The following is a 12,830-nucleotide window of genomic DNA, read 5'->3' as shown; positions in this document are numbered from 1 at the left end:
CTACTCCAGCCAATGCTTTAATGATTAATGTTTTCATTCAAGATACGTATTAAAGTTATATTCTAAGGTAAAACTTACGGGTGAGAAACATGTGGGGAAACTTTAATTTCAAGTTGTGTTTGGTGTCCAAAGCACTCCACCGAAATCTGCAAACAGAGGCTCCTCCCTTGCAATGTATTCTCTGAGTAGTGCTGGTGCCAAGTGGCCAACCTCTTGTGTTCAGAATGCAGCAGGGCAGCTGCTCGGCATGGGATCGGAGAGCAATTGGAGATTACTGGAGTACTGGTCTATTTAAAGGGATTTCCAGCATCCAGGGGCATTAGCTGGTTGTGGTATATACATAGTTGCATTGGCCCAAGCTGGATCAATGTAATGCTGGCCATACACTATCCGAAAAATCGGCCGAACCCATTTTCGAAAAACAAACATTCGGCCATGAGCGCAAACGATAGTGCCATTATGTAATGACCGATAAATCGTTCAGTGGCTATAAATGAATGCATTTTTTGTTCGTTTTTTTACATATACTAGTGGAGACTGGTCGAACGGGAAACACATTAACCTTTCAATTTATCGTTCGCTCAGCAAAAAATTTCCAAGCTTGTCCTTCATTTTTTTGGCTCAAAAATGGCCCAACTGATTACAGATTTCTGGCCATTAACTGGCTGAAAAACGAACGAACTGTCTAAATGACAGAATTTCGGACAATTTTTTGTACAGTGTATGGTCAGCATAAATATATATAAAATATCTACACCTGAAATTCCTCTTTGAAGTGGTTGCAAAGGCTCAAGGTTTTTTTTACCTTCATGCATTCTATGCATGAAGGTAAAAAAACCTTTTGTGTGCACCAGCCTGATCTTCCTCTTGTGATGTGCATGAGAGCCTCCCCTCTCTGGGGTCTCTCCCTCCATTGACTCCCGCTGCTGTCAATCACAGCCAGAGAGCCAATGACGAGAGAGGGGGCAGGGTCAAGCCGCGCCTCTGTGTGTGAATGGACATGCAGAGCAGCAGCTTGGGAGCGAGCACGCTCAGGTGCCCCCGTAGCAAGCTGCTTGCTCTGGGGGCACTCAGCAGGAGGAAGGGGCCAGGAGCGCCAGCAAGGGACCTGAGAAGAAGTGGATTGGGGCTGCTCTGTGCAAAACCATTACAGAGGGCAGGTTAGTTATAACGTGTTTGTTATTTTTAAAAAATCTGTCTTTAACCAGTTTCCGACCAGCGCATGCCGATGTACGTCGGCATAATGGCACGGGCAGGCATATTGGCGTACAGGTACGTCCAATCTTTAATGCCGCCCTGCCATCGCGAGCGCGCCGCCGCGGGCATACCCGCGATCGTCTCACGGGGCGGCTGAACAGAGAGATGCCATTGTAAACAGCATCTCCCCGTTCTGTCTAGCAACAAGTGACGCTGATCTCTGCTCCATGTGATTGGAGCAGGGTCAGTGTTCACTAAATGAAAGCCCAGCCCTCAACAGTTAGTAACACACCCCTAGGAACACTTAACCCCTACACTGCCACCCCCTGGTTAACCCCTTCACTGCCAGTGTCATTTACACAGGAATCACTGCATTTATATAGCAGTGATTGCTGTATAAATGACAATGGCCCCAAAAATGTCCGATGTGTCAGCCATAATGTCGCAGTCACAATAAAAATCGCTGATCGCCGCCATTACTAGTAAAAAAAAAAATTATTACCGTATATACTCGAGTATAGGCCGACCCGAATATAAGCCGAGGCCCCCAATTTACCCCCAAAAAACTGGAAAACTTATTGACTCGTGTATAAGCCGAGGGTGAGACATGGCTGTCCATCCCTGTGTGTCCGTCCATCCCTGTGTGTGTGTCCGTCCATCCATCCCTGTGTGTGTGTCCATCCATCCATCCATCCCTGTGTGTGTGTCCGTCCATCCATCCCTGTGTGTGTATCCATCCATCCATCCATCCATCCCTGTGTGTGTGTGTGTGTGTGTGTGTGTGTGTGTGTATTCATCCATCCATCCATCCCTGTGTGTGTGTGTGTGTGTGTATCCATCCATCCATCCATCCCTGTGTGTGTGTGTGTGTGTGTGTGTGTGTGTATCCATCCATCCATCCATCCCTGTGTGTGTGTGTGTGTGTGTGTGTGTGTGTGTGTGTGTGTGTGTGTGTGTGTGTGTGTGTGTGTCCGTGCAGCCTTGTGTGTGTGTCCAGCCTACCTGTGTCCCAAGCCTCCGTCCCGAGCCGCCGTCGTCCCGAGCCTCCTCCGTCCCGTGCCGTGCCTCCTCCGTCCCGTGCCGTGCCTCCTCCGTGCCGTGCCTCCTCCGTCCCGTGCCGTGCCTCCTCCGTCCCGTGCCTCCTCCGTCCCGTGCCGTGCCGATGGATCGCCGCTCTTCTCGGCGTCCATTCTACAATTCAAAATTCCGCCTCCGCCTGTGATAGGCGGAACACTCAATTTCCCAGCAGCCTGTGTTCCGCCTATCACGGACATCCTCTCATACTCGTCCGTAGTATGAGAATGAGCGGATGTCCGTGATAGGCGGAACACTGACTGCTGGGAAATTCAGTGTTCCGCCTATCACAGGCGGAGAAGGAGGCGCGGCTTTTGAATTTTAATGTCCGCCGTCTGTCTGCTCGATACGCTGATCGAGCAGTCAGACAGCGGTGACTCGAGTATAAGCCGAGGGGGCACTTTCAGCCTCAAAAAAGAGGCTGAAAATCTCGGCTTATACTCGAGTATATACGGTAATAAAAATGCCATAAAACTATCCCCTATTTTGTAAACGTTTTGTAAAAATTTTGCTATAACTTTTGCGCAAACCAATCAATAATCGCTTTATTGTGATTTTTTTTTACCAAAAATATGTAGAAGAATACGTATCGGCCTAAACTGAGGGAAAAAAATGTGTTTTTATATATTTTTGGGGGATATTTATTATAACAAAAAGTAAAAAAAATCCATTTTTTTTCAAAATTGTCGCTATTTTTGTTTATAGCGCAAAAAATAAAAACGCAGGGGTGATCAAATACCACCAAAAGAAAGCTCTATTTGTGGGAAAAAAAGGACATCAATTTTGTTTGGGAGCCATGTCGCATGACCGCACAATTTTCACTTAAAGGGACGCAGTGCCGAATCACAAAAAGTGGTCTGGTCTTTGGCCAACAAAATGGCCCAGGGCTGAAGTGGTTAATATTACTTTAACCACTTGACCTCCAGGAAGATTTACCCCCCCCCCCCCCAATGACCAGGCCATTTTTACTTTAACTGACAATTATGCAGTTGTGCAATGATGTACACAAATAAAATGTATGTCCTTTGTATCTTACAAATAGAGATTTCTTTTGGTGGTATTTGATCACCTCTACGTTTTTAATTTTTTTGTGCTATATTCATTTTTTGTGCTATAAAAAAAACAAAAATAAATAAATGTTTTACTTTCTGCTATAAAACCAATAAAATTTTTAAAAAAAATCTAATTCCTTTATAAATTTAGGCCAATATGTATTCTTCTACATACACTATATTTCCAAAAGTATTGGGTCACCTTCCTTTATACATGTAAACTTTAATGGCATCCCAATCTATGGGTCCTTTCGCTCCGCCGATCCCCACTGAGCAGGCAGATGACAGGTCCGTCTCTGCACACTGTGCAGGGACGGACCTGTCAGAGCGCCGCTCTCCCCTATGGCGGATGGAAAAGTAGGTTTTTCCAACGTCATACTTTTTCGGATCGGAGCGGGTCAGATGTCATCGGACATGTCACCGCTGATGTCCGACGCTACATAGACCTCTATGAAGCATCCGTCCAGATCCGTCTGAAAAACTGACAGGCGGACCTGAACGGATCGGTAGTGTGAAAGAGGCCTTAGTCTGTAGGGTTCAATATTGAGTTGGCCGACCATTTGAAGCTGTTATAGCTGAAAAGGGTGGGCCAACTCAATATTGAACCCTACAGACTAAGCCCTTGTACACACAGTCAGACATTCTGACAACCAAATCCGTTGGATTTTGTCCTACGGATTTTGTCCGAAACTGCTGCATACACACGGTCGGACAAAGTTGTCGGAAAATCCGATCTTTCAGAACGTGATGACGTAATTTTGTTACGATGGGACTACGTTCAAGCTAGTAGCCAATAGCTTTGATGTAGGAATTTGATCTGAGCATGCGTGGCACTTTGTCCGATCGGAATTCTCTACACATGATCGGAGTATGTCCTATCGGACCAGTTTGTCGGAAAATATTTCCAGCAAGTTGGAAAATTTGGTCCGACGGATATTCAGACGGAAACAGTCTGATGCATACCGCACACAGTCGGATTATCCGACAAAATGGTCCCATAGGACACATTCCGATGGATTCTCAGACCGTGTGTACAAGGGCTTAGACTGGGATGCCATTAAAATTCATGTGCGTATAAATGCAGGTGTCCCAATACTTTTGGCAATATTGTGTATTTTTTGTAAGACAAAATCCCAGTAAGCGTATATTGATTGGTTTGTGCAAAAGTTATAGTGTTTACAAACTATGGGATATTTTTTATGTATTTGAATTTGTTTTACTAGTAATGAAGTTGATCAGCAATTTATAGCAGGACTGCGATATTAGTACAGACATTCTGACACTTTTAACACTTTTTGGTGGCCAGTGACATTAACACAATGATCAGTGCTAAAAACAGTGCACTGTCACTATACTAATGACACTGGCGGGGAAGGGGTTAACATCAAGAGGCTACCTGGAAGAGCCAGATCACATATATACTGTATACGTGATCCGGCACTGAGGTACTGCTCTGTGGCGGTAAAACTGCTATAGGGTGGACATGAAATGTTTAAAGTACAACTGAAGAGTGACAAAGTGAAAATGGATTAGAACATCTGTCAGGTGTTATCACTGTCTGTGCCTCTGTTAGGGAGATTCGCCCTATTTGTTCTGTTTACCATTATCATTTAAATTGAAAGTTAAAGAAAATCCCAAATTTTGGGTTGTAACCAGAAAAGCATTGGAGTGGAAGTCTTCAAATGGAGATACTAGTTCTGGTGACCTGGTTGTTCCCAAGGGATTCCCTTCATTTGCTGGGATTTCCTGTATGGCTATGGGGCAGGAAGTGAAGGGGAATCTCCCCAATGGGACACAGATGGTAAAAAATAAACTGACAGAGGTTATGACCCACTTTTACTCTATCAAAAAAAGAAAAAAGAAAATGTTTTGTCTATAGTTCTACTTTAAGCAAACTAAGCTCAAATTCCTTACCCCTTTCCAAGGACAGTGTCTTTAACCACTACCCGCCCGCTGGCCGTAAAATGACGGATGGGCAGCGCGGCTCTCATTCTGAGTGGACGTTATATGACGGCCCTCCAGAACGACCGCTCCCCTGTGCCCGTGAGGGTGCGCATCGCGGCGATCGGTGGTTTGGTGTGTCAGTCTGACACACCACTACGCCGATCTTGGTCAAGAGCCTCTGACGGAGTCCAATCGCGGCTGATCACGATGTAAACAGGAAGAGCCGGTGATCGGCTTTTCCTCACTCGTGTCTGACAGACGCCAGTAGAGGAGAGCCGATCGGCTGCTCTCCTGACAAGGGGGGGGGGGGGTCTGTGCTGATTGTTTATTAGAGCATCCCCTCCTCGGATGCCCACCCAGGACCACCAGGATGCCGCCAGGACCACCAGGAATTGCCACCACACTGAACCACCAGGCATGCCAACCTAAACCACCAGGGAAATGCCAATCAGTGCCCAGGCAGCTGTCAATCAGTGCCCATCCCCAATGCCTGCCAGTGCCATCAGTGACGCCTATCAATGCCATCTATCAGTGCCGCATATCAGTGCCACGTATCAGTGCCACGTATCAGTGCCCAGCAGTGCCGCCTATCAGTGCTGCCTATCAGTGCCACCCATAAATACTTATCAGTGCAGCCTTTCAATGCCCATCAGTGTTGCCTATCAGTGCCACCCATGAGTGCCCATCAGTGGCACCTATCAATGCCCATCAGTGCTGAATATCAGTGCCTCCCATCAGTGCTGCCTATAAGTGCCCATCGTCAGTGCCACCTCATTGGTGCCGCCTTATCAGTGCCCGTCAGTGCCGCCTTATCAGTGAAAGAGAAAAAGTACTTATTTACAAAATTTTATAATAGAAAGAAAAGAAAAGGGTTTTGTTTTTTTCAAAATTTTAGGTCTTTTTTTATTTGTTTAACAAAAAATAAAAAACGCGGAGGTGATCAAATACCACCAAAAGAAAGCTCTATTTATTGAAACAAAATGATAAAAAATTCTGTTTGGGTACAGTGTAGCATGACCGCACAATTGTTATTTAAACAGCGACAGCGCTGCAAGCTGAAAATTGGCCTGGGCGGGAAGGGGGTTTAAGTGCCTGGTATTGAAGTAGTTAATGACTACATAGGCCAGTTGTGAGTAGAATTGAAAGAAGTTTACTTTTCAAAGCTTTAAATTAAGTAATACATGCATAATCATGTGTATTTATTCCTCAGGAAACAAGAACATCCTCAGAGAGCATCATATCAGTCCCTGCATCAAGTACCTCTGGATCCCCAAGTAGAGTTATATATGTAAGAATGCTTTTTTTTCTTTTTTTGCATATTGCATTTCGTGTTGTCATTTTACAGAAAAAGAGAAATCAGATTGCCAAGTGTGTACTTGAAATACAGTCTTTTGTGGTTTACCTACCAGCTGTTCATAACTGTTCATCCATAAATGTCATTCACACATCTGCAATCTGCAATTCAATATAACCAGAGAGTGACAACACTATTTAGGGCCAAAGCTTTGCAAGTTCCTGTGTCACCTTCCCATTCCGTAAGGTTGCCTAGACTATTCAACCTCCAGCCCCCAATGTTTGAAATGCGTTGGTCTGACTACTCAGCCTTCAGACCCTCCTACTGTTAGCCCAATTGGGTGAGAAGATTGTTAGAAGCTAATATGATGGATTACTCTAATGACATTTATTAATTCATTAGAGTAAGTACTTTGTGACTTACTCTGCTCCACTTATAAAAAAAATATCCAAAGCTGTGAATTGCTTATCTAGTGGCCTTAGGTTCTTTTCAGCCACTAGCTCCAAAGCAGAGGAACATGACACTGCTGTCAAAGGAGGGCATTTATCTGTGTTCAAGCAGAGCTACTGATTGGCTTGTGTTGCCTAGACTCCTTCATTTGAAAGAGCAGAAATGACTTATAGCAATAGCCATACTTTGGTGTCATTGGCAGAAGAAAGTATGGGGCTACTGCTAGGTTGGTATGTACACTGAGCAAAATTATAAACGCAACACTTTTGTGTTTGCCCCTATTTAACATGAGCTGAACTCAAGGATCTACGACTTTTTCTATGTACACAAAAGGCCTATTTCTCGCAAATAATGTTCACAAATCTGTCTAAATCTGTGTTAGTGAGCACTTCTCCTTTGCCGAGATAATCCATCCACCTCACAGGTGTGGCATATCAAGATGTTGATTAGACAGCATGATTATTGCACAGGTGTGCCTTAGGCTGGCCACAATAAAAAAAACACTCTAAAATGTGCAGTTTTATCACAGAGCACAATGCTACAGATGTCGCAAGTTTTGAGGGAGCGTGCAATTGGCATGCTGACTGCAGGAATGTCCACCAGAGCCGTTGCCCTTGAATTGAATGTTCATTTCTCTACCATAAGCCGTCTCCAAAGGCACTTCAGAGAATTTGGCAGTACATCCAACCAGCCTCTCTAAAATGTGCAGTTTTACTGTATTGAGGAGGTCCGGGGGGTCCGAAAAACCAGTTAGTATCTGGTGTGACCACCATTTGCCTCACGCAGTGCAGCACATCTCATTCACATAGAGTTGATCAGGTTGTTGATTGTGGCTCGTGGAATGTTGGTCCATTCCTCTTCAATGGCTGTGCGAAGTTGCTGGATATTGGCAGGAACTGGAACACGCTGTCGTATACGCCATCCAGAGCATCCCAAACATGCTCAGTGGGTGACATGTTCGGTGAGTATGCTGTTCATGCAAGAACTGGGATGTTTTTAGCTTCCAGGAATTGTGTACAGATCCTTGCAACATGGGGCTGTGCATTATCATGCTGCAACATGAGTTGATGATCGTGTATGAATGGCACAACAATGGGCCTCAGGTTCTCATCATGATATTGCTGTGCATTCAAAATGCCATCAATAAAATGCACCTGTGTTCGTTGTCCAAAGCATACACCTGCCCATACCATAATCCCACTGCCACCATGGGCCACTCAATCCACAACGTTGACATTAGCAAACCACTCACCCACACGACGCCATACATGCTGTCTGCCATCTGCCCTGTACAGTGAAAATTGGGATACATCCGTGAAGAGAACACCTCTCCAAAATGCCAGATGCCATTGAATGTGAGCATTTGCCCACTCAAGTCGGTTACGATGACGAACTACAGTCAGGTCAAGACCCCAATAAGGATGACGAGCATGCTGATGAGCTTCCCTGAGACGGTTTCTGACAGTTTGTGCAGACATTCTTTGGTTATGCAAACCGATTGTTGCAGCAGCTGTTCGGGTGGCTGGTCTTAGAAGTTCTTGGAGGTGAAGATGCTGGATGTGGAGATCCTGAGCTGGTGTTTTTACACGTAGTCTGTGGTTGTGACTTGGATGTCCTGCCAAATTCTCTGAAACGCCTTTGGAGACGGCTTATGGTAGAGAAATGAACATTCAATTCAAGGGCAACAGCTCTGGTGGACTTTCCTGCAGTCAGCATGCTAATTTGCTTGCTCCCTCAAAACTTTTGACATCTGTGGCATTGTGTTGTGTGATAAAACTGCACATTTTAGAGTGGCCTTTTATTGTGGTTAGCCTAAGGCACACCTGTGCAATAATCATGCTGTCTAATCAGCATCTTGATATGCCACACCTGTGAGGTGGATGGATTACCTCGGCAAAGGAGAAGTGCTCACTAACACAGATTTAAACAGATTTGTGAACAATATTTGAGAGAAATAGGCCTTTTGTGTACATAGAAAAAGTTGTAGATCTTTGAGTTCATCTCATGATAAATAGGAGCAAACAAAAAAGTGTTGCGTTTATAATTTTGCTCAGTGTATTTAACATCTTTACATTCTAGATTAGGGGACACCAAACTTTCTAAACAAAAAGCCAGTTTAGTGTCCTTCAGACTTTGAAGGTGCCAGACTGTGACCAGTGTAAGTAGAAAATGCCCTGGTGACAATGGGAGTAAACAATGCCCCATCATTGGCATCGGTTGGAAGAATAATGCTCCATTGTTGGTATTAGTGGAAAGAATAGTGCCCCATCATTGGTGTCAGTGGAAGGAATAATGCCCCATCATTGGTGTCGGTGGGTGGAATAGTGCCCCCAGGGGCCAGATAAAAGCAAGCAAATGGCCTAGTTTGGAGACCATTGTTCTAGATAATTGATAGGGCAGCTGAAAATGGCCATAAAGGATCTTAGGATACCTAGAGACTTGAGGTCCCCCTTAGTGTCTAATCCGTTGCATATGAATAGTAAGTTTTTGAGCTACAGGCATCCTTTTTGTAGATGTTTGTGCTGAAAATATCCACCCCATATAGGCTTTTAAAACGGCTTGAATATGGTTGAAAAACGTGTGTTTTGCATAAAAACTTACAGTTTTTACTTTGGCAGTACATCATTTTTAATCTCTCTGGATATACACTATTTATTGGTGGAACCTGCATACCTAAGGCAGTCATTGACATTAGAAGCTTTGCATGTACAGGTTTCTGTCCTCTGTTGTGTTTTCCCTTAAGAATTTCACTTTTATTTCATTTTACCTAGTGAACGGCTACTTAGTAATCTGTTCTGTCCTCTGTTCTTACCTGTCCATCTTCTTTCTCTTTCCTGTCATCCTTAGGCAAAGCTTGGCGATGAGATCCTTGACTACAAAGATCTAGCGGCTCTACCCAAAAGTAAAGCTATCTATAATATTGATCGTCCTGACATGATCTCCTATTCACCGTACATCAGTTATTCATCAGACGACAGGCATAGTTATGGAGAGGTATTACAAATATACATCATTAATAAACATTTTTAAGATGTTAAAATAGACTAGAAGGCTTTATTTGTGGCATTGTTTCCAAAAATTTGGGATGTCCACTTTGTAGTGGTACACTGCCCCAAAAACGAACTGTAGGATTAAGCATACAGTAAATGAGTTAAGCAGATACATTCTGTCCTTTCAATCAGTGTTTGCCTTACTGAGAGCCACCACTGTGGAAATGTATTCCTGTTGTGCCATTATGGCACCGGCCTGCCACTTAAAAAATTTATTTAAACCACAAACCATAGGGGGCCACATTTGTGGGTCTCAGTGGTAGTTATGGAAAACTAGTCTAGGAGTAGCTAAGACCAAGGAAAGAGATTGTCATATTTGCCTTACAACAGGGAAATCCCTGCTTTTGGTACGAAGGCCTTCTATAAGAGGGGTAAGTGGTTCCTGATTATGGCTGTATACATTTAGAGAATGTCTAACAATTATGTTAGAAAACTGTCATAAGTATTATTTTTCACAGCTTATTTTTCATTTCATCAAATAACGGACCATTCACTTTTGACATGCAAATAATCATAGCTAAAAAGTAAAATAATATATAAAACGATGAACCTACCAGCATTATTTTATATATTGCATTTTATTTCATGTTTAATTTAATTTCTTCCATCATGGTTCTAATTTTAATCACATAGTAGCATGTTGTACAAAGCTGCTGGAAGACTAGATAGTTTAGATTACTGAACATAAATACTGTACTGATTTACTAAGGCCAGCCATAGACACAGGAACACAATAGCCGACAGAATAAATTTTTCTTCTTCGAAGAATAGCATAAAAAGTTTTGTTTTGCAGCACTGGGCATCTTTAAAAATTCCACCCCCAACTGTCCATCATTTATAAATCCACCCACAGCATGTAGAAATCCACCCCTGACCGCCATAAACTCGTCATGGGAGCGCGGGGCACAATCTGACTGAAAAATGTATTCTGTCAGCTATTGTGCGCAAGCACCGTCTCGCCATCACAACAGCTGATCGTAAAATCAGCTGTTGTACTGTTCAGTATGGTACATGTGCCGTTTGTCCCAGGCACTTCTTGATATCGGGCACTTCTCGACACAACACCGACTTAAAGACAAATAGGCTGTGCAAATGCAGTTGCTCCAGAGCTTAGTAAATGAGGTAAAGCTTCACTTTACAAAGATTACCAAATCACATGCAAGAAAATTACCATTTCCCCTCATTTATTGAGCTCTGGAGAAACTGCACGGTCTATTTGCCTTTAGTTAATCAACCCCAAAGTGTATTTGCTGTGGGCTTTGAAGTTTCAGATATGAAGGATATTACATTGGGAGCATTTGGGGTCTCCTCGTTAAGGGTCAGTTCACTAAAAACTGATATTTTTCGTTTTTGGTCAGTGCAAGAATTAAACTACAACAATTTCCTATAACTCTTGGGCACTATGAAATCCCTTTACCCGAGCTCCTGGTTCTGCTCTCCTGGTTCTGCTCTCCTGGTTCTGCTCTCCTGGTTCTGCTCTCCTGGTGCTGCACTCCTGCTGTGGCCAGTGTAATGATTCTCATTCTCTCTTTAGTATTCTTTTATACTATTGAAAAGTTAACATGGGATGATGGGAAAAGCAAAGGTGAGTGAGAGCACCCAGAACTCCCAGTTGGACGGGGACAGATTTGTCAGATAAGGCATTGCGTTCTCTCTGTTGGAGAAAGAAGAAATACATATAGCCAGGGGTTGTCTCAGCCCACTGGACTCCATCTATACCAAAAAAAAATCACTTTAGGACAGAATGACCATTTAAAAAGACTGTGGAATTGGTTTTCTAAAACCAGAGAATGCAAAATCTGAGGCAGCTGTGCATGGTAGCCAATCAGCTTCAAACATTAACTTGTTCAATTAAACTTTAAAAAAAAAAAAAAACCTGGAAGCTGATTTTTTTTTTAAACATTTAGTTTTTATTGAAAAGATAAAGAGAGTGCACAATACGTATGTCGCAGATACAACTCAAATATAGTCCAAACAGTATGACAAAACTTATAAAATTAGGAAATGTATCTAGTATTGCATAGATGTGGTGGTTTGTATGGAAGGCCAGAATCATTCAATAATTGTAGTGATGTCTCAGGACTGTGCTTTTGCCTCTGTCATCGGCCAGACACTATAGTGGTAAAGGAATAAAAAGAACTTTGTTGGCCTTGAGCTGGTTACGTTTCTTGTCGTACTCTGCGCTTGATATTGTATGAAAAGGAGTGGGTGGGAAAGGGGAGAAAGAGGAATAGGTATTGTGGGAACAATGTTTGTTTTCAGGTCCACTCGAGTGTCAAAAATAAAAATAAATTGTTATTTAGTCCTATAAGGCCACATGGATGCTTGATCTTTATGAGGCATGGGTGGACTTAGCATCTTCAAAGTCCTGGGAGTATCTGAATGTGAACCAGGGTTGCCAAGTTTTTTGGAATCTTTCTATACGGCCAGTGTCTTGTGCCAAGGTGTCCTCCGTTTCACATATGTCTCTAACTTTGTTTAGCCAATCTTAGATGGATGACACCCGGGTGGATCTCCTTAACCCCCCTGACGGTATTCCCGAGTCTGACTCGGGGTGGATTTTTTATACCAAAAGCGGTATCCCCGAGTCAGACTCGGGACTGCATTGCTGGATCCAGGAGGATGTTTACTCACCTTCTCCCTCGGATCCAGCGTTGTCTCCCCGCTGTACGAGCGAGCCGTGTCTCGCTCGATGCATTACATCGCCGATCTCCGTGCCCTGCGAGCGTTGCGACGCACAGGCACGGAGATCGACGCCAAATTCAAAAA

The 12,830-nt window shown here is 43.6% G+C and overlaps 1 protein-coding gene across 1 annotated transcript in view; it reads left to right on the top strand.

Annotated features, from left to right (window-relative positions):
- Window positions 1-12,830, top strand: part of ABLIM2 (actin binding LIM protein family member 2) — a 234,885-nt gene that overhangs the window by 88,140 nt on the left and 133,915 nt on the right. The window contains exons 9-10 of the mRNA XM_077477846.1: window positions 6,478-6,555; window positions 9,859-10,005. Of these exons, the coding sequence (XP_077333972.1) occupies window positions 6,478-6,555; window positions 9,859-10,005 (225 nt within the window). The remainder of the gene's footprint in view (window positions 1-6,477; window positions 6,556-9,858; window positions 10,006-12,830) is intronic.

This window comes from Lithobates pipiens, unplaced genomic scaffold (genome assembly GCF_037356315.1).
Source record: "Lithobates pipiens isolate NorthernLeopardFrog02 unplaced genomic scaffold, aLitPip1_a1.2 Scaffold_13, whole genome shotgun sequence".
Taxonomy (NCBI): domain Eukaryota; kingdom Metazoa; phylum Chordata; class Amphibia; order Anura; family Ranidae; genus Lithobates; species Lithobates pipiens.
The sequence above is the reverse complement of the archived record's forward strand: the minus strand, read 5'-3'. Positions and strand labels throughout refer to the sequence as shown.